The sequence below is a fragment of the Crinia signifera genome, chromosome 8 (genome assembly GCF_055691185.1).
Source record: "Crinia signifera chromosome 8, ASM5569118v1, whole genome shotgun sequence".
Classification (NCBI taxonomy): Eukaryota; Metazoa; Chordata; class Amphibia; order Anura; family Myobatrachidae; genus Crinia; species Crinia signifera.
In genome coordinates, this window is record NC_139224.1 from 55,068,926 (window position 1) to 55,091,907 (window position 22,982).

A 22,982-nucleotide genomic window follows, 5' to 3' on the forward strand; every position below is an offset into this window, starting at 1 on the left:
TAAACAAATCAGTCAATAATACACAGAAGAACACTGGGCACTCACATCAATCACACATATTTCTGCTTAAGACTTTTTAATTCAGTTTAATGGGACCTGGCTACAGTACACCCGCTCGCAGCATGCTGCAACGCATTCACATTGCAATCCCACTACAACATGCTACTGAAAGCAACAAGGCTGTAGTAGAGGGACACATCTGTTATAGAAGCAGGACCACATACAGGAAACACACTCTTGCTCCATGCTGTATGTATAAGTTATTGGCCCAATGGTGTGAGCTGCATTTCCCGTTGATCGGCTACCCACATGACACTGCTTTTTGGCAAACTACATGCTGGGGCCCGTGCTGCAGCATTAGGAGGGGGCATGGTCAGTTTGACTGTTAGTGGAGGGGGGCTTATAACGAGTGCTTCAACACCCATTACATTTTGACAGCTATATAGTAGAATAATATCTTGGTTGTTTCATTAAATATATTTACATTACAAAAATGTGTCCAATTTTATGCACACTAACAGATATAAAACTTCTGCATGTTAGTGGTTTATTTTTAAAAGTATTAATAACACTAGCCAAAAAAAAAAACTTTTTATTTACTTCTTTTACAAAAATGGTATTTTTTTTACTAAATTTGGGTCAGGAAAACCGAATATGACCTTAGAATTTGTTTATTAGCTCTAGTTTTTTAGATACAGTACTTGTGATACATGTACCTCTGTAGTAAAAACCAATATTATATTAATATGATATCTGTATAGAAGTAGCAATTGTTTTAATTCAATCTATGTACAGGCAAATTAGCAGAAAATAAGATAACAAGCCTTGCTGTTTCGTATGACGCCCTATTTATGAGTGCGCCTTCGTTTTGCTTGTTGTTTGTACTCTTGTCCTGGAGCATCTATTGTCACCGTCCAACAGTAGTCTGCAAGCATGGAAACGTCCCATTTACCCTGATACTGTATCTTCGTTCCATGAAATATCTTGGCGGAAACTCTCACCATGCTCATCACTTACTGCACCACATTTTGGAGGAAAGAATGAATTTTGAGTGACATATATGAGTAACATATATATTGAGTAACAAAATATGGCTGACAATAACTCAGGATACCTGTACTAAGGATGGCCAACCTAAAATTTATTTAAATAAAAAAAATCCCTAGTATTTTTCAAAAATCTCTCAAATTCACTAGAATTTAATGAAATATGGTTATATCTCAGAACATAGAGCTAACGCAGCATTTTAAATGCCTTATTCGTATTTCTCATGCTGGAATAAACTAGAAATGATTATTTTTGTTTCGGAAGCATTTTCACCGTTGGCTAGTATTATAGGACGCCCCGAGTATGAAACAATACAGAGCAAGAATGGATCCATGTAATGGGTGAGGTCAACAGGGTCATTATGTTGACACAAGCAATAGCTCGACATGGGGAAGCTCGACAGTCAAAAGGTCGACATGGGGTTTTTCACTTTCTTCTAAGCGGCATGTGCCGACAGGCGGTATTTCATGCCCTACCATCCACTACAGTATGGCGGGAGAATAAAATAGTGTGCTGAGCGTAGCGAGGCACCATGCTCAAAGCACGGCAAGCTCAGCAAGCCATGCGTGGGGACGCGGCGCTACGTTTCAGCGTACATGTCGACTGTGTCGACATTTGGGTAAAAAAGTGAGAAAAAACCCGTCGACCTTTTGAATGTCGACCTTCCCCATGTCGCCCTAATGACCCTGTCAACCTAACCCATGTTCACCTTCAGTCACGTCGACCTTCCTGCATGTCGACCTTCAGTCATGTAGACCTTCATGCATGTCGACCTAATGGTGTCGACCTAATGCTTGTCAACCTAGTTGGTGTCTATCCAATGATTCATACCCCTGAAAAGTTGGCTGCGCCGCAATTTATTGGGGAATATTGTTTTGCCTGACTCAGGCAAGCGAAGCAAAATCCCCCAAAACATTCCAGTTTTCCAGGGAAACCTGGGCTACAGTGGGCAAAAACACCCAGTTTTAACAGGTTTTCGCACTCAATGTATTATCGAGGATAAAAGGATATCCCTGATAGTGAAAAGACATACAAATGCATCAATAACATGGGTTAGGTCAATAGGGTTATTAGGTCGACCACTGAAGGTCAACATGGGGAAGTTCAACAGTCCAAATGTCGACATGGGTTTTTTCACTTTTTTTCGAATGTTGTGGGGTATGTGTATCATGTATCGTATGCGATCCTGCTGCCCGGCAGCCTGGCCTCTCCCCAGTGAGGTATTGCATGCAAGAGAGACATGTGATACCTCACACAAATGTAGTGTAATGCAGCCTAACCGTTACCTCATGACAGCCCAACGCTCCCGCCCACAGCCCAACCCTAACCCTCTCAGCCTAACCCTAAATCAACATTCTGACAATGTCAACAACTCACCTGTCAACATTCTGATATGGTTGACACATTGCATGTTGTCATTTTAACACTGTTGACATTGTAATATCGGCATCATGAATGTTGACCTTTTGACTACAATTGACGACAATTAAGAGGTTTGCAACAAAACTGATGCGGTGACTAAGGCCGAGATGTACTAAGCCATGGAGAGTGATATACCACCAACCAATCAGCTCATACCTGTCATTTTTCAAACAGCCTGCATCATTGCAGTTACAAGCTGATTGACTGGTTTATCACTCTCCATGTTACCACTTTTCAAGCGTAGTACATCTGGCTTCATATCATTGACATAACTGACAATCCCAAATTCTCTAGGCAGATATCTTGTAACCAGTGCTGCAAGTTAGGAGGTACGGGGTGGTACGGCGTACCACTAAAACATAGGGTGCCAGTACCCCGTACCGTCATAACAAATTACCCCCCGAATCGTACTGCACATATGTAAGTGGCGGGGGACGTGGCCTGTACAGGTCCGCCGCCCCCCGCCACAGCAGATTCCCTATGGAGGGCAGGGAGCGCATCGCGCGTCTCTCCTTCCTCTTCCTCACCCTCACCTCCCTCAGCAGCAGCGGCGGCTGGAGGGGGAGAGACCAGGCAGCAGGACTACTTGAGCCGCCCAGGCCAGCCAGCACTGCACGGTGAGTTGTGCTGTGCTGCCGCTGGCACTGTGGGGGGCATATCTGGCACTGTGGGTGGTACATCTGGCACTGTGGGTGCATACCTAGCACTGTGGGGGGCATATCTGGCACTGTGGGGGGCATATCTGGCACTGTGGGGGCATGTGTGGCACTGGGGGGCATATGTCTGGCACTGTGGGGGCATATCTGGTGCTGTCTGGCACTGTGGGGGCATATGGCTGGCACTGGAGGCATATGTGTGGCACTGTGCAGGCATATCTGGCACTGTGTGGGCATATCTGGCACTGTGGGGGCATACCTGGCACTGGGGGCATATCTGGCACTGTTTGGACATGTGTGGCACTGGGGGGCATATGTCTGGCACTGTGGAGACATATCTGGTACTGTCTGGCACTGTGCGGGCATATGTTTGGGACTGGGGGCATATATGTGGCACTGTGGGGGCATATCTGGCACTGTGGGGGGCATACCTGGCACTGGGGGCATATCTGGCACTGTGTGGGCATGTGTGGAACTGGGGGGCATATGTCTGGCACTGTGGGGCATATCTGGTACTGGATGGCACTGGGGGCATATGTGTGGCACTGTGTGGGCATATCTGGCACTGGGGGCATAACTGGCACTGTGGGGGCATGTCTGGCACTGTGGGGGCATATGTGTGGCACTGGGGGGAATATGTCTGGCACTGTGGGGAGATATCTGGTACTGTCTGGCACTGTGGCAGCATATGTCTGGCACTGGGGGCATATGTGTGGCACTGTGTGGGGCATATCTGGCACTGTGGGGGCATATCTGGCACTGTGGGGGCATGTCTGGCACTGTGGGGGCATATGTGTGGCACTGGGGGCAATGTGTGGCACTGTGGGGGTAAATGATATCTGGCACTATGGGGGCATATATGTGCACAAGCCCAAACAAAAATGTTTTGTCATGTAGCCACTCCCCCTCATGTCATATGACAACACCTCAGACCACACCCATTTTCAGCACGTGGCACAGTACCACTAAGACATTTTTCCTACTTGCACCACTGCTTGTAACCTAGTTTTTTTAGTGTCACCACTAATGTTATGCTGACTTGTGCACTACTGACATGACCCCAGCGTTGTCTATATGCAGAGTAGAAATAGCATCAGATGAATTATTAAACAGGGCTGTGGTCGCATCAGCTTGCATTGGTACTGTTGCAGTTGTTTTTAGTTTGCTACTGCAGAAGGTTCGACCCTGATTTTTGTTATTTATAGAACATCATTTGTAGGAGCTTCTGCTTTTTCTAATTTATATATATATATATATATATATATATATATATTTCTTTGCTGAAGCCAAATTCTGCTGCCTTATCAGTTTGTTGCATTGTGTACAAGCATAAATTGCAGATAAGAGTGAATATTCTCCAGCACAGATGCTGCTGTTACCATGGAGAGGTGGGAGCCAATAAGCTGCCAGAGCTCGGGACTGTACTATGATGCTGAGACAAGATGGTGAATTCTACCTCTGCCTCTCATTCATTCCTTGCAGCTGAACCAACATACGCACACAGGATCTAGAGCATCTTGTCAATGAAAGCAGCTCCATAAGACCAAAAGCAAGCCCCTCTTTCCTTAATCCTTTGATGTTTTTTTATTTTACCTCGCTTGTTTGTGAATGATCACATTGCCTCTTTTGAGTTATTTTTGCTTTCCATAACAAGTCCCCATAGAGGGTTGATAGCAGGCAGCCCTTGAAGATGGTTACATCACTGGCTGACTGGTGTATATCTCTCCACTGAGGATAAGGCTGAATGAGCAGACAGGGGCTGTAGATCTCTGCACTCTTATTTGCCTTAAGAGCTCGTATCTTTATAACTATCTCGTCTAAAGCTGACCGCCCTGACAACAGAGAACATGGCCTGCAGAAGATGTTATTTGTAAGTATTGCTGTGTTTTGTATCACTGCCTCCATTAAATAGATGCAGGTAGCAGATCTAAATTCATTCATATATTACGTGGTAAACAAACGGGCATAGTAATACCATTTCTGTCGCTGGACAAACAAATCCCCTACAGTAGCTGTGCATCCCAATTGTGGGAATATACAGCGTTTATGGCTACAGGATAGGGAGACAGATAGAAAGTGTTTACATGAGAGCATTTTGGGCTTGGTGTGTTAGTACAGAAGGAGAAAATGCTTTGTCATAATAAGCTAACCTATGGGTATTTCCAATCTATCTACAGTGCTATACGTTGAACTGTGAGAACGCAGTAATGTCTTGAGAGCGCATTATATGATTGTTTTATTGTAACTAATAACAAGATTTGTTTATTCATAGTCAGTCATTTAAAGAAAATGTTGATTAGACCGTTTCTTTCTAAACATTCCTAATAAGTGTGAGCTTCTTGTTCCAGGTTCATCAACTGCATACATTGATGTTATTCATATTTATTTTCGGTGATTATAACATGCACAGTACATTTATTTTAGATGATTATTACATTATACAGTACATTAATTGTAGGGGATTATTACGTGGACAGTACAGTTCTTGTAGGGGATTATGACATGGACAGTACGTTTATTTTAAGCGATTATTGCATTAAGAGTAACTTGCTTCTAAAAGAAACGCTGTTTTCTATACAAAGCCGTTAATATCTCATCAGCAGCAAAAGTATTATCTAATAAACACCGTCTCAGCAGAGAAAATCTATACCGTAACTGAATCATGTGCATTTGGAATATGTAGACTTGTATAGATGTGATACAATGTTGATGTCCGACACTGCATTAGTAAATGGTAATATTCATTTCTAAGGTGTATTTTCAGCCATTTTGAAACACAACAGTTACATTTAGGAGACAGTAAGTAAGCGCTAACCCTTTTTATTGACTCTGCGCTACATTAAGTTGTTTAAAATTGGACCATTCATCAAATATTCATTTACTACTTACCAGTCAATAACCTCCCAGAAACCCTTCAGCTTCCAATGATCAGATGAGAGCTGTTACCTGGTTACATTCACCTACAGTATAAGTGTTTTATTGCAAATATATACCTAGGAAATATGATTTATGCATACAAAGCTAAGTCTACATGTTTACCATTACTGAATGTGTGGTAGGTACACATAATTACCCACCCAGAGATACCTACCTGAAAATGTACATATGGTAAGTGTACCAAATACTCACCCCATTAGCATAAAGCACAGAGGGTCACATCACTGGTAGAGGTCACTCTAGCTTGCAGCCATTTTTAATCATAGTCTTGCACTTCCTTATTAATCCTTCTGTGTCCGGATTAGAACACAGATAAATTCCCATCAGACCACCAGCACTGACTAATAACAATGTTCAACAGTCGTCAAACTTCATTTCACAATATTTCTTCTCTAGAGTTTACAAATCCAATATGTTTTTTTATACTAAATGTATTTCATTTCATGAAACATTTTGCCATCAGCTTTTGGGAATATAAATGTATGTATCCCTGTTTATACAAAGCGCACAGTTATGTAAAATAGTATCTGTAATTGTATTTTACAGTAAAATGTGTGTAGAAAAAGTTGTGTTTCTTTGTGGATGCCCGGGAGTAGGAAATGGGACAGAAATTATGCATGTAGGAAGTTAAGAATGATGCTGTGAATATACTATATTTGTACAATGGGTATCCGGTCGAGGGATCTACAATGTCTAGATTGACCATGGTACGGTGGACCACGCTTAGTCAAACCCATCTAGTTAGAAGCCTGAAGATAGTTGACCACATCCAGATCATCAGTAACAGAAGTTAGATGCCAGCGTTATAGTGGGCACACACAGTTAGATGTGGAATTTGATTCGATATGCCGTTCATTTCGATCAGGCATTCGATCCGAATTTGTTTTGATTTCTACTATATAGTCTTGCTTGGCAAGACTAATTTTCTTTTCGATTTACACTAAACGTGAATGATTGAATCTGAATCGAATGTGGAAAACCCATTCAATGCCCATTCTATTCCGATTCGATTGTGATTCGAATTTTCTTCTAGAAGCTCAATCAAATAGGAAAATATCACCACTATTAGAGTGACGGGAGCATGGTGGACGATCACATGGTCGACACAAGTTTTTCACATATTCTGGTGCCAACTGTCACAGGTCGACTTGGTTCATAGAGTGGACATAGAGTGAGATTATAATAGTATGCCTGAAGCACGTGGTACACTGTGCACTGCACATATATAGTGTCCAGATGGACCCCTGTGATATTCTGCACCAAAAAAAAACCATGAAAAACTCATGTTGACCATGTTCCCGTTACTCTAATGCTGGCCGTCTATCTTCCATCACTGTCAATCTAGATGCGGTCCTATAAGTTTAGGCATCTAACTACAAGGGTTCGACTAAGGGAGGTCAACTATAACATGATCGATTTAGACAGTATCGATCAGCAATACCATAACTGTAGAAAGGCGAATGCAGTAGCTGAAGATACAGAAGGGTGCCGGGCACAGGTATGTTAATAACCACAGCTTACTCATACTGTAGCTAGGACTTAAGACAAATGCTGACTCTACAGATTGCTACTTTTATATAGTTCATCTGTTATTCAATTTCAATACAATGATTCCAGTTGTGTGTTCATGTAACCTGTTGATGTCTTCAGACTTCTATGTCATAATTACCTTAGACAGTGTTGCTTGTGGATGATGGGAGTTCTGTTGGAGATGGGATGTTGACCATAGCAACCAATCAGAATCTACTTATTTATTTGGCACATTCTAGAAGATAATAGATAAAATCTGATTGGTTGCCCATCGCAATGTCCCATCTTCAATAGAACTCCCATCTTAGTAAGTAAACCCCTGAGAGTCTTTGGAATGAATCTCATGAGTCTAACCCTGATCCACAAGCTGTTGTCACAAATCAGAGCGGGAGCCCTGACAATTCATTACGGGCACTGGTCCCTGTACACTGGCTGAGAGCACTATCTATAAAATGATGTAAGTTGTGTGTGTTTATATGGGGGACGTGCCAATTACTGGCATTATATAGTAACGGACATACTGTAGCTACAATGATGCAGTTCAGCGCAACAATGTGTCATCTGCTGTCCGGAAGATGAGAGGTAACTGGTGGCTGCGGACAGTCAGATGGCTGTGGGCAGATGGAGGCCAGTTGCCTACTTTTGCAGGTGGTCAGGAGTTCCAGCTTCTGATTGGATCATTGCAAATTTACTTGTGAAATTAATAAATGCTTTCTTTATTGATAGTGCCTAGAGTATACGATTTTGTGGGCATACTACTGTAAAAGTACAAATATGTCCTCATAAGCTATTGTGGCAGTCGCAGGGCTGGCAACAGAAATTCTGGGGCCCGGAACACTGATATCCCTGGGGCTCCCCAACACCGATTGCGGTATATGGAATGTATTTTTTTATTATTAGAAATAAACAGATATTTAATATTTACAATGCAATATAATAGGGAAGGGCAGATGGGAGGGCACAGCATTGTGCGTTGTGTGCTCATTAGTACGGGTAGCCAGACAGGTGACTAGGCAGCCATGCTTACAGCCCGAGTCCCTCAAAGCCTTGGGGGCCCCTCAACTTGTTGGGGCCCGGTACAAGTGTCCCCCTTGACCCCCCCTGTCGCCTGCCCTGGGCAGTCGCACCCAACAGCCTTTCTTTTTCACTTAAATGTGCGTCTTAGTCACAAAAATTAAGCAATACTACAGAAATTGATGCTACAGAAACTGCTTAACGAGAGCAATTTGGGCTGTCGATTTGACTAGTCAAAATCGATTGCAAGTTGGTGCAAATTGTACCATGGTAGTCCACACCTGATCACGATTTGGTCCGGACACCTGTCTATTTCTACTATGTTGGAACGAGGGCCATGCTGCTCAATGCAATGGCCCCCACTCCCCCCCCAGTCCGCGCGCTGATATTGGCCCATGTGTACACACCTTAAAGGGTATATTTACTAAGGTTTGTACAATAGGTAAGATACATTTTTACATGCAGCTTTTTAGGGTTTAATTATTGTTTCACATGCAGGTCCAACAGAGCTTTATGTCTTTCACGTGTAAGATCTACGTAAGCACTTTGTTATGGTCAACACAAAAGGGTGGAAATCATATGTCATATAAGACCATTTTATTGATATATATATCTTTTTATCCATTTTTTTTAAATATACACTGGATATTGTGCTGGAGGATCTGTGGAGACAATCTTGGATGCCTTTTTGGGACACCATTTTGATGCACGTATGAGACTGTTGGACATTTGTTGCGCGAGACTCTATTTGCCATATTTGTGTATTAGTTCTGAATTTTTGACAGTGATTGTAGTGCTGTATTGTTGAACGGCGACTTGCAGCAATTAGTAGCTCCAAATTTCTGGCACCCTCTGTATTTTTATAGGTCCAACAGAGCATCAGCCTCACTTCCATTATGAAAAAGTAAATTATTTTTTTGTTATAAATGTGTATTTACTGATAATAGTACAGACAATGCTTCACACCCAAAGGACACCCACATCAAATACATACAGCTTCAAGTAATACATTACATGGGAATGAGCATTATTTTTATATACTGAATGTTTTCTATTGATCATTGTTGTTTTGTTGTTTGGATTGTTCCATGATGGGGGCTATATCTAACAGAGCAGTATACTGTATGAATCGAGATAGTTTTACTGTATGCTACAGTGATACTCATATTTCAGAATGAGAAGACTGTCCATTGGTACTGTAGTGAGGGACAGACTTGATGTTGTTTTTGGTATCAGACCATGAGATCTTTGTGCAATTAGAATTTACTATACAAGACAAAATATGTTCCTCTAATTTAGGGCTCACCAGATAAGCACTTCAGTGAGAATGTGAAATGTTTAAGAAGTTTAAAGATTGACTCAGAATACATAGACAGACTTAAAATGTTAATCACTATAATTTCATGTTACAATCCATAAAAAAATAGCTTTGTCATTATTTATGCATTAAAAATAGATAAACTTGCCAATGGGGAAAGCAAGCCTCAATTGCTTCTGTACCAGTAAAGAAAGTGAGCTAAGTGCTATTAATCAAGTGAACAATAATTAATTTATCACCACAGAGTGCTCCCAGCTCTATACAAAATCAGAATCTCTTCTAAACATTAAGGTGAATGTTAGGGTTTATTTTAGGGTCAGGGTTAGGCACTAGGTGGACGTTTAGGCATTGAGGCAGGGTTGGACACTGGAGCATGGGTTGGGGTTCAGTAGTGGCCAGTGCATGCGCCGTAACCTTATACATACACCACATGCACTGCCCGAGCCTCCAGGGGCTGCCTTTGCAGCACCCCCTGGAGGCTTAATCAGGTTCCCGAGTCCGGTGCATGTGTAGTGTCGCCTGCGGTATTGCGCATGTACAGATCCCATATTTGGGGCTGCCCCGCATTTGTGCACAGAGAGGCATCCCGGAGGGAGCGAACGCCTCCCAGTGGGACTGCCTTCAGTGACTGGCAGGTCCGACTTCCAATAGGAAGTCACTACCAGTTGCATTGAAGCCAGAGCAGTCTCACAGACTACATCTGGCTTCATATGCAGAGAACAGTGGCAGATTTTACCTGGGGGGGCTGCAGCCCTGCAACCCATAGGTAAAAACCACCACTGGTAGTTGCTAAATTCTAGGCTTGCTCCTTAACTATCCATGCCACCACTGGTTGCCTTTAGCAACCAGGTGGCGAGCGGAAGGAGCCACTGTGCCCGAAACATGGCGAGCTTGGCAAGACTGTGAAGGTCTGTTTGGGTCCCTTGTTCCGACCTTGCTCCTCCTCTCTGCACCCCCTCTTCTCCTCTGTCACGTGTCAAGGTCCCTTAGCCCAATTGAATTTAGACCTAACTGTTGAGGTTCGAAAGCCGGAGGTGCAGTAGAATAAACACATTTTATAATCCGCAAAACTTCATCAAATATCAAGCATGATGGTGAAAGGGTGATGGTTAGGGGTTGTAGCCACAGGACCTAAACCTTTCATAATAATGTCCTCCTTGAATTCCTTTTTAATTTCAAAAGATTATGGAGAGTAATTTAGATCATGTGTCCGGCAACAATAGCGGAACCAGAAGTGGATCATGAAACAAGGCAATGACCCTTAACAGGGAAAATCTACCACTAAATAATAAAAGTAGAAAGAAATCAATGATTTAAAAGGCCAAGTCAAAGTTTAGACCTCAACCCCATTAATATACTGTGGTTAAATTTAAGGGTATTGTGCATAAATGAATGCCCTCAAAACATAATGGACTAAATCAGTGTCTTATGGAGCAGTGTCCATAATTACTCACATACAATGTAAAACACTGGTTGCTCATTACTATATGGATTACCTCAAAGGGGGTTATTCTAGTCCATTCTTTCTGACAAAATCCTTCTTAGATGGACAAAACCATGTGCACTGCGGGTGGGGCAGATGTAACTTGTGCAGAGAGAATTAGATTTGGGTGGGGTTTTACTTCAAAGTGAGATCTATATTGAAGTGTAAAATCATGCAGTCAGTATTTTCCCTGCACAGAAACAAAATAACTCACCCAAATCTAATTCTCTCTGCACATGTTACATCTGCCCCCCTGCAGTGCACATGGTTTTGTCCATCTAAGAAGGATTTTGTCAGAAAGAATGAACTAGAATGAACCCCAAAGTTATTGCTTTTATACAGTAGGTGCAAAAAGCAATTTATGGGGGGGAGGGGGAACATGCTTTTTAACAAATGTGCATGTAGTTTAGTATTAATTATAATAAAGTAAAATTTGTGTTATATGGTCTATGATTATTAGATCCAGTCGCTCACTACAGCAGTGCTGGCGGTCACTCAAAAATGCTGGCTCCTACTCACTGATAGTAGCCGAGTGCTGTACTGTAACATTACGTGCAGCACTTGACTCCTGTCACAGTGTAGGTGCCAGCACCGCAGGCTCCAGGAGCATCCCAGTATCTCCAGGACCCCCCGGAATGATGAAAACAAAGTTCAGGCCGCAAGGCCTTGCCCTTCGCATGGCACGCTCTATGGTTATAGCCACCACTACAACACACTTCAAAATACATAGTGATGCCATGATTAGACATATCAGAGTTTAGACTTGTTTATTATATACTGACATTTATGTTAGTGTTATGAATAGCTCTTTATAATAAAAAATATAGCCCCTTTTGGGAGGAAAAGTGTCCTTTTTAGATCCAAGTACAGCCTGCCATTCTTTCATGCAAATTGCCCTTTCTATAGGACAAATGTTTACTTGGATCAACTTATCTACTAGTTCTGATCATGGTCTGTTTAGCAGCAAAATCTATAATAGTACCCACCTGGTATATTATAAAATGCTGTATTGCTTTATGGTTCATATGCAATAAACTATAACACTGGGAGGTAGATGGCAATTAAAAAAAAAAAATCTTGCACCTCTAAAAAGAACGTGATCACTTCTCTGCTAATTTACAGAGCGCTGCGATCAGATAGTCGCCGCCCCACCAGAGTGAAATCTCATGTCCCCTGCACCCGCACCCAGCTTCTCGAAGACACACCCCCCCCCCCCCCCCTGCACGCCATGACCTCCCACTTACAGAGCACAAGTGGGCATTGTGAGGATCCCAGATTTGAGCCACATTGCATGATCATAGCCTTGCAAATCAATGCCTCTTTCCTCTGCACTGTACAGCGGGGGCAGCCCACCTTTGTGGTCACCTCGCCCCCATTCACTGACCTGGCGCTTCTTCTCCACAAGAGGAGGTCAGCAAACTTGGCAAATAGATCTGTAATATACTTTACTTAGTTTGTGCATCACTGAATGTTACCTAATCATTAAAATTCCAAAGTAACATATGCAGACAGTCACTATGGTTCCTTAGAAACTCTGCTCATTATCATTTTAATACACAACTCTGTTATATTTTCATTTATTTTCTTTAATGAGCTATCTCTGCCATTATACATACTGTAGCTACAAATGATGCATACTGTAGCTGTGTGTTGCCTGCTATGGTGATATTCTTTTAATAGGATCATTTCTGTACAAAACCTGAAAATGTAATATTATTAGAATTTCTCTGTTTAGTCCCAGTAAGGTATTAATCTGGATGCACTCCCAAGGTGATCCAGGACAAATGCAGTGATGTCCTATTAGTGTAGGTTGCTCATCACTACCTGTGCTCCTACTACATTGTAATAGAGTGCGGAAATATCATATTCTCTTTATAATTAGATGCAGCTGATCCTGTTTTGCTCTTTTCCAAGGTATCAGTTACACTGACATAAGAGTGACGTAAGAGACGTACAAATTATACCAATGTGGAAGAGGGAGAATTTGATGGCAGCTTACTGATTTACTTGTTTGAATGAAATCTGCCTACCCCGGGGTCTTTCATGGCCTTGCATTATTCTGCTTACAATTTAACAATAATCAAATAGAGCCTTAAAGGCTAGCGATATATGGGATTGCTGAGTGATCTGGGAATATGTTAAACCATTTTATATATATAAATATATATATATATATATATATATATATATAAATGGTTTAAGATGTTTGTGTATAAACATGGTTTATTAGATTATATAGAACATATGTAGATTCTCAGTAAAATGTCTAAGGACTTGAAAGCACCATATTTTCTAGGGACCTTTGGGAACCTCATTGGACCAGCAAACATGGATTAGTGATGCCTTGGTGTAAAGTGTTATTGCGTCTGTCTGTCAGTTTATATGGTAGAATTGACAGGGATATTTATAAAGGAAAGTGATGGGTAACAGGTGTGTGCTAAGTTCTGTGATTGTAGATAGGGTGTTTCAAGAAATTAGTGGGCCTGTGTGCAATATTTGTGCATGCAAGAACAGGCATAACAATGAGGCATGCCTCTGGTCTACTTTCCCTTCCCTAAAAACCCTGCAATGTCAATACGCCTGCTGCTTCTGGTGCGTGTGCCATTGACATGTCAGAGTGGGACATATCTTCTAAATTTCTGTGGTTGCATCGCCCAACATTGCTGAAAAGGAAACTGGGATCCCACGCGCACTGAAGGCAGCAGCCAAAGTCTGCAGCTCTGTAGAGAGGAGAGAGCTCATATGGAGTCTGTACACGGACCCCCTGCTCTGTTAATCTGGCTGTAGGTCTTTTTCATATAGAAGAATGTCTGTGTTTTATGGACTGACACTGCACTTGCTTGGAATGTCCCAGAGACTCACAGATTTACGATGATTCTCCCAACACCTCAGCAGATTAGACAACTCTTCTGCATCCCATCCACATCTACTGTGAATCACATCCGTGTGGCCCAGAGCATTACATAATTTTATATCTAGAGATTAGATGGCATGATTCTCTGTGCCACCACTTTTGCCCTTCAAATTTTACACTACTTGGCCCTACTAGGAATATTACAAGGTCAACAACCAATGTCGGACTAGGGAATTAAAGGTCCACTGGGAGACAGCAGTGGTAGGTGTCCATGTTTAAGGATGTGGTCAGTCATGTAGAGAGAGTTACATTTGGGGAGTTATTTTGTTTCTGTGCAGATTAACTACTGCCTGCTTTATTTCTAAACTGCAATTTAAACATACCCCACCCAAATATAACTCTCTCTGCACATGTTACATCTGCCCCACCTGCAGTGCACTTTTGCCCATCAAAGAGAGATCTCACTTTTGCGAGGCTTAGGCCCTAAGCTCATAATCAGGCCCATAGAGTCCAAGTGAAAATAACTTTCCCAATGTGATTGGTTCCTATAGTGGTACAGGTTAAGTATCCCTTATCCAAATATACGTTATCCAAATTATTCTGAAAACTATATTTTCAAGAATGTACTGTATTGTTGTTGCTAAAAGCACTACTTGGAACATCTGTACCAGCACTACAGGGGCTGATATGTGACTGGCACTACTGGGGATATCTGTAACTGGCACTACTGGGGTCATCTGTAACTGGCACTACTGGGGACATCTGTAACTGGCACTACTGGGGACATGATATGTAACTGACACTACTGGGGACATCTGTACCAGCACTACTGGGAACATGATATGTAACTGGCACTAATTGGGTAATCTGTAACTGGCACTACTGGGGCCATCTGTAACTGGCACTACTGGGGCATGATATGTAACTGGCACTACTGGGGACATCTGTGACTGACACTACTGGGGACATGATATGTAACTGGCACTACTGGGGACATCTGTACCAGGACTACTGGGGACATGATATGTAACTGGCACTACTGGGGATATCTGTAACTGGCACTACTGGGGACATGATATCTACCTGGCACAACTGGGAACATCTGTACCAGCATTACTGGGGACCTGATATGTAACTGGCACTACTGGGGACATCTGTAACTGACAATGCTTGGGACATGATATGTAACTGGCACTACTGGGGATATCTGTAACTGGCACTGCTGGGAACATGATATGTAACTGGCACTACTGGGAACATGATATGTAACTGGCACTACTGGGGACATCTGTAACTGGCACTGCTGGGGACATGATATGTAACTGGCACTACTGGGAAATGATACATAACTGGCACTACTGGGGACATGGTATGTAACTGGCACTACTGGGGACATGCTATTTAACTGGCACTACTGGGGATATCTGTAACTGGCACTGCTGGGGACATGTTATGTAACTGGCACTACTGGGGACATGATATGTAACTGGCACTACTGGGGACATGATATGTAACTGGCACTACTGGGGACATGATAGATTTCTGGCAGTAATTATGTGCAAGAAAGTGATTGCTTAGCATTCAATTTAGTGCCTGAGATAGTACACAAACCTTTTTTCATGCTCAAATAAAATATATATGTGTGTATTTGATGTGTTTATACAACATAAATGGAAATATGTGAAATGCTGCATAATTTTAGTAAATTTCTGCATAGTTTTAGAAAAAATGGCTCACATATAGTCATTGCAAATACAAATATCTCCTGTAAGAAGTACCATAGATGCTCTGGCAGTGGCGAGGATATTACTGCAGTAAGACCCATATTGCAATGTTCTTTATTATTAAGCTTTTAGTTTGTTGAGTGCATTACACTTCTTTTCAGTTTTCAATATGTTTTAACTTATCATATAAATATATATATATATATATATATAATTCATTGTTTTTTATATATGTTGTTTCCTGTTTCTATGTGGTTTCTTATGGTATTTTCTGGTTGCTGATGAACGGCATCTCTGTAGGAACATTAACAGGGGCGTAGCTAAGGGTTCATGGGCCCTGGTGCGAAAGGTCAGCTTGGGGCCCCCCTACATACAACAAAATTAAAATCTGTATATGTGCTCGATTTTATTTATATATACATATATATATATATATATATATATACACACTAACATACACACACACACACATATATGCGGCATGTATGTTATTGTGCCAGGAGGCACCCACGGCAGATGTTTTAAGTCCAAGGAGTGCCAGGCTGAACTAGAACACATATATATATACACATATATTATAATATATATATATATAATATAGTATGTATCTATAAAGCCAGGCAGAAACATTTACTTACTAAATTTGGAGGGGCTGTCACCTCTCATTCTCCTGGTGGGGTGCTGAGGGTGGCATGGGCGTAGATAGGGACGCTCCAGGGGAGAAATGCGGTGGCATGCCGTGGGGTGCAGGCAAGGATAGGTGCGCTCCACGGGGAGCAAACAGTGGGGTGTCTTTCAGGGTATACTGCGTTGGTGGCAGGGAGTGGACGGGGAGGCAGGCCTGGGGTGACCCGGGCTAAAGATACCTGACATCAGGAACAAGTTGCAGGCTCCTGCCCGTCGCGGTGGGGTCCCCCGGCGTCTGGAGGGCTGGTGCTGGGTCACTCTTCTGCAGGAGGGCACGCTAGTGTGGGCGCTGCTGCTGCAGCGTTGCCACACTCAGCTGCACCTCTCCTGACCCGCGCTGAAGTCTCTCCCCGCCGGCTTCTCCACTCCCGGTGTCTCCTGGGCGTGTTCCGGCTCTGTCCGGGACCCGCTACTGTTCTTCTCCTGCGCCTGTCTCTCCTCTCCCGGCACGCCGCGCTCTTCTCCCTGCGCTGTCCTCTCTTCCTACTTCCCCACGTGCAGTGACCCCTCACCTCGCCAGATCCGCCCTCCGACTCCTATTCGTCCTCCAGGCTGTCAATCAGCCTGAGGACACTTTCTTTGCGCCCTCAGTCTTCGGGGTATTAACCCCTTAAAGGCCGCTGTCTGGGCGGCACTAGAAAACATGGTTGCTTAGCAACCCTATTAACACGGCCCCCGCTGGACAAATTGGTCCAGGTCGGGGTGCCACATACGCAGAACATAACAGCGGCCTATTATAGTGGCGGGGGTTGGGCCCCCTGGCTCAGGGGCCCGGTCGCAGGTGCGACCGCTGCGACCCCTGTAGCTACGCCACTGAACATTAACTGTAATCACACAATCAAACCATGTACCAAGAAGCAATGAATTCTAAATTTAGAAGCAGATACAAGTCACAAAGAAACCACACATGCAATCTCGGCAGAATCCCATGGGCCTTGTAGTATTTTGGTCTAGCTTATTTTGTTTTTCATCTGGGAACAATAGCAATTTAAATAATGACTCATTTTAATTAGAATATAGCAGATGTGCACTTTCAGTCACATGAAAACTACACTAAAATCTTTATAGTAGCATTTGTATTGTTTACATAGTTGGGAAACGATCCTGATGTGGGCCACTGCAGAATAAGCATAGGAAGGCCAGTGCAGTTGTATTGTTTACATCAGGGGTCAGGGAATTTTTTTACCTTTTACAGCAAAATATATTTAGATACACCTACATTACCTCCTTGATTTGAAAGGATGGAAATCATATAATTGTAATACACACTGTACCCCCAGGAATTGAAGATATATCCTGCTTGTACGGTACACAGCCTGGCAGCCATTGATGATGATGATGATGACCATGTATGGCTGTGTGTGGTACAAAATACACTGCACTGCGTCAGGTCCTTGTACACTACAGTACTGTAACACACACAGCCGGGCAGGCATATAGAATCTATATATATAGGTTCTATATGCAATGAAATTAAATTCCTGGGGGAAATGGACGGTCACGCTGCCGAGACACAGCTGGGCATGCATATAGATTCATATGCATGCCCGGCTGTGTCTCCGCAGCGCTACCGTAATATTATTAATATTAAAATTAGGTTGGACATTTATTGAAAAAAAAAAAAACATTATGGGGTACAACCAATAACAACTTTGAGTGCCAAGAGAATTTGTCAAAATTGGTTATGGCAAACATTGTTATTCATCATAAATGACCTGTAATGTTTACCTTATATAGGAAATATAATCTCTTTTTACACAACATTTTTTATTTGAATCTATATAACTAATGTGGGCGATGCTGGCATTTTTAACCAATAGTTTGCATATCTATCACAGAGATGTTGGCACTCAAAGGGTTAAAACAAAGTTCATATTTCAAACAGGGGAGACAAATCTAGCTCAAAAATTGAACTTGATCGATCTACATCTTTTATCAACCTCAACTACTATGTTACTAAGCAGTGGTTTACCTGTTCTGGCCTGATGGGAAATTAGAATGAAGGGGACACTACACATGTTTTGTTATGCCAATGGATCCCCCCTTTCCCCCACCATCAGCCCAGAATGAGGATTTAACCCTTTGAGTGCCAAGTGAATTTGTCAAATAGGTGTGAAAATTATCAAGCAAAGATTATTATTTATCATAATGAACTGTAATATTTACTTTATACAGGAAATATAATCTTTTGTTTACACATTTTCGTTTGAATTTATATAACAAATGTGAGCGACCCTGGCATTTTTAGTGGCTATTTTGAACATCTCTCACAGATATGTTGGTATATACCAGAAGTGTTATGGTATATACATACTTGCCTACTTTTGAAAACTAGTTTCAGGGAGATTATAATTGGTAGTAGAATTTTACACAGTTCCCCATCGATTGAAGGGGTGTGTCATGCTCCACCCAAAGGGCGTGCCTAGTTCCATATATGAAGAGATTGTGAACATGGCACCTAGAAGCGTGGGTGTCTACTGCTACATCTGAGAGGAATCTTTTAAAATGACTTATATCCAAATGTACAGTAGATGAACCCAAAAACAGTTAGTAAGAGCTACTATACTTGATAAAGTGCTGGGGAATGGTGCTGATGACTCAATGTAAATGTATCTATCTTTCATTCCTTTCCCCCCCAAAAAATGTAACAGTGTAATGTGGACTAGGTGAAATGAGGTAGATTGCTAGACTAATGAGGGAGAGAGGAAGATTGCGGCTATTTCAGGGAGTCTTTTGCAGAATGCAGGAGGGTAGGTAACTATGGGTATATTACTGTAGGTAAAAGTGTATTCACTTACAAGTGTTGTTCAGTAACTGGTGTATGTACAGAGTGAAGTCATTTTCCATTTCATTAGGTTTATCATCAGTTTAATGTTTTCACTATTTAATATACAATGGGGTCTATTTAATAAAGTTGAAGTGTAACTTATCAACAAATACACATTCTGTGTATCTGGATTTTTTCTTATTTTAATCTATGATATTATAATGTATCACTGTTTTTGTAGTAAAGCTTATTACAGAATAGACATCTCATAACTACATTGGAATGCACTTTTCCTGTAAACTATGGATAAAATAATAAGCTGATTTAGAACCAGAAAAAAACTATTATCATTTTTTTTAAACATTTGCTTTTTAAAAAAAATAATAATAATTTTGGTACTTGTTTCCTATCTGGGCGCCCAGGTTTTCTACGTACGGCACCGTAATGAAATCGGATCGCATCGCATCGTACACATACACGATATTGAACGATGCGATGCGATGCGATTCGATTTCCCATAGGAAACAATGTGAAATGGCTCAATTTAGCCAAATTCTCATAGGAACAATAGTAAATGGGCCAAAAGCACCCCTGAACATTGAAATGTCCCCCCAAAAGTAGTTGACGCCACCCCGCCATCAACGTGAACCCGAAGCGTGGCGAGCGCAGCGAGCCCGCGAGGGGCGGCGGTACGCGTCCTCCGACCTTTTCATGCCCTACTATCCACGTCGGCGTGGAGTGAGAATAGAATAGTGTGGCGAGCGCAGCGAGCCACCGAGCCCGAAGCGTGGCGAGCGCAGCGAGCCCCGCGAGGGGACGCGGATACCTTCACAGGTAAACGCGTCCCCTCGCGGGCTTCCCAGGTGTCCATGGCGACGCAAACACCTGGGAAGCCCGCGAAGGGACGCGTTTACCTGTGAAGGTATCCGCGTCCCCTCGCGGGGCTCGCTGCGCTCGCCACGCTTCGGGCTCGGTGGCTCGCTGCGCTCGCCACACTATTCTATTCTCACTCCACGCCGACGTGGATAGTAGGGCATGAAAAGGTCGGAGGACGCGTACCGCCGCCCCTCGCGGGCTCGCTGCGCTCGCCACGCTTCGGGTTCACGTTGATGGCGGGGTGGCGTCAACTACTTTTGGGGGGACATTTCAATGTTCAGGGGTGTTTTTGGCCCATTTACTATTGTTCCTATGAGAATTTGGCTAAATTGAGCCATTTAACATTGTTTCCTATGGGAAATCGAATCGCATCGCATCGCATCGCATCGTTCAATATCGTGTATGTGTACGATGCGATGCGATCCGATTTCTCTACGGAGAATAGCATGGTGCGCAATTAACTTAGTGGGCGCCCAGATAGGAAACAAGTACCATAATTTTTAACTAGAAAATGTTTGCAGTATATGTGTAACTGCGAGAACACACTCATTATGCAGAATGGTTAGTGCACAACTATAATTTTTAATCCCCTGTAAGATTTTGCTATGTGTATAGCAGGGCACATGGGTCATCTAATAGTCCTCTCTAGTGAGCACAGCAGATGGAATAGGCCGCTGGAGGAAGATATCTGGAGCAGTGCCCAGTGGGTCCAGAAAAGCAAAGTCCTCTCTAGTCTTGCAATGTAAGAATGGTAATACCCAGGTACAGCAGGTTCCCACCTCCAGGACTTTTCCAGCTTGTTCAACTGAACATCTGTTGCTCCAAGTGACTCCAGCCACCTTGGTTACTCATTACTGGTATTACCATTCTTACATCGCAAGACTAGAGAGGACTTTGTTTTTCTGGACCCACTGATCCAGATACCGTGTTGCAGCAGCCTATTCCATCTTCCGTATTCACTAGAGAGGACTATTAGATGCAGCTCCAGGCCTTCTCCTCCAGCGGTAACATCTTGTGGTAAAGTGAACGTACCTGTATGAGATTAACCCTAACACATGCCCCATTGCTGTGAGCCCCACCAATCCTGCAAGTGTGGAGCCTGAATATTTTTTTAGACATTTTTTACTTCTTCTTATATTGTGTGTCTGTATATGAATTTCTTTTTATGCCAGTAAATTATTGTGTTTTCATACATATCCAATCTTATCATTAACTTCAAGCGCTGCTACTGCTCTCTTTGTTTTTTTGTTGTGAGTGCTGACTACCCTCTCGTTTTAGCAGCTGCCTTGTTAAATATCCGCTGCTTTCAAAGTGCCTGAGTCCCACCTTGGTGGGTTTGTACCATTACTGGGGAGGGAGCCTACAAATTGTGCAATATATAGCCTATATAATAGCCCTAACCCTGTACAGATCGCATTAGTTAACCAGGGCCAAGCTCTTGAAATATTTTTGCTATTGCAAATGGAAATGATGCATATCTGATAACCTTACCTCACAACTTTAGCTGTCATTAAGTCAGGGCCATCAGCCAAAAGGGGATGTGACCTCTGGTGGGAGGGATATGGTTCAGAAAGGAGGGGCAGGATTTTGCAGCATGACCCTGTTTTTGGCATGTTGGGGGTGTGCCCGCCTCTCCCAGATCAATTGGGTAACCCCCTGGCTCACCTTCTTGCACTAAGATACTGTGTGCACATGCATCGCATCTATTCATTGCCATCTGGCAGTTACCTTACCACATTACATCAGGATGGGTGATAGCTAACATGCGTTGAATAAGGCCTTAATATTATTCCTTAGCTTTCTACTACTTTATTTTTTATATATTTATTAACAGGTTCTTATATAGCGCAGCATATTCAGTTGCACTTTACAATAGGAGACAGGACAGTGATACAACAGACAGGGTATTTACAGACAGTAAAAGTTATGAGGGCCCTGCTCACAAGCTTACACACTATAGGGAAATAGAGATTGATACACAAGGATTCCTGGTGTGCTGTATGATACGGTGACCCAGCAGTTTGGCCAGGGGTCAGGAGGATGGGAAATGTGAAAAAAAAATAGTGGATATGTGTACAGTGGGGATGTGATTAGATAGGAACGGTATATGAAGCTTAAGTGGCTGGTTCTGGAATTTGATAAGCTTTGCCTGAAGAGTTGAGTTTTCTGGGAACATTTATAGGTTTAAAGACTAAGGGCCGCATTTATCAAATAATATTTGCAGCTAAACGGGTGTTTTCGGGGGTTAACCACAAATATTAAGTATCCTCCTAATGTTTCACAGGGGACCACAGCAGGAATCTCTGATCCCTGCTGCGATCCCCCCATGCAGCGCCGCCGGCCGCATCCACCATAGGTTTCAATGGGGGATGCGAAGCTGCCCGATGAATCAACATCGGGCAGTCCGGCTTCGCACCCCTGGGCTATCGCCATACTGATATGGCGATAGCCCATTGTAGCCTATTGTAGCCATTGTAACCACGCATGCGCAGACCCCCCGGCTTCCGGCTCTGGGCATCGCAGGTATGGGCTCTTTTCGGAGCCATGTCCGATAAATACATTGGGGGGAAATGATCACATTTTACAATGCGATCCTGGGCCGTAATATTCCGCCCAGATGGCATTGTAAATGCGATCAATGGTAAATGGGGCCCTAAAGGAGAGGCT

At 42.8% G+C, this 22,982-nt stretch overlaps 1 protein-coding gene across 7 annotated transcripts in view; it reads left to right on the forward strand.

Moving 5' to 3' along the window:
• IQSEC1 (IQ motif and Sec7 domain ArfGEF 1) overlaps positions 1 to 22,982 on the forward strand; it is a 781,720-nt gene that overhangs the window by 474,457 nt on the left and 284,281 nt on the right. For 2 of the 7 annotated variants that reach the window (XM_083156423.1, XM_083156427.1), the window contains exon 1: positions 4,551 to 4,995. The exons of the other annotated variants lie outside the window; for them this stretch is intronic. In XM_083156423.1, the coding sequence (XP_083012549.1) occupies positions 4,973 to 4,995 (23 nt within the window). In that variant the 5' untranslated portion in view covers positions 4,551 to 4,972. Of the gene's footprint in view, positions 1 to 4,550; positions 4,996 to 22,982 lie in introns of those variants that run through there. 7 annotated transcript variants of the gene reach the window in all.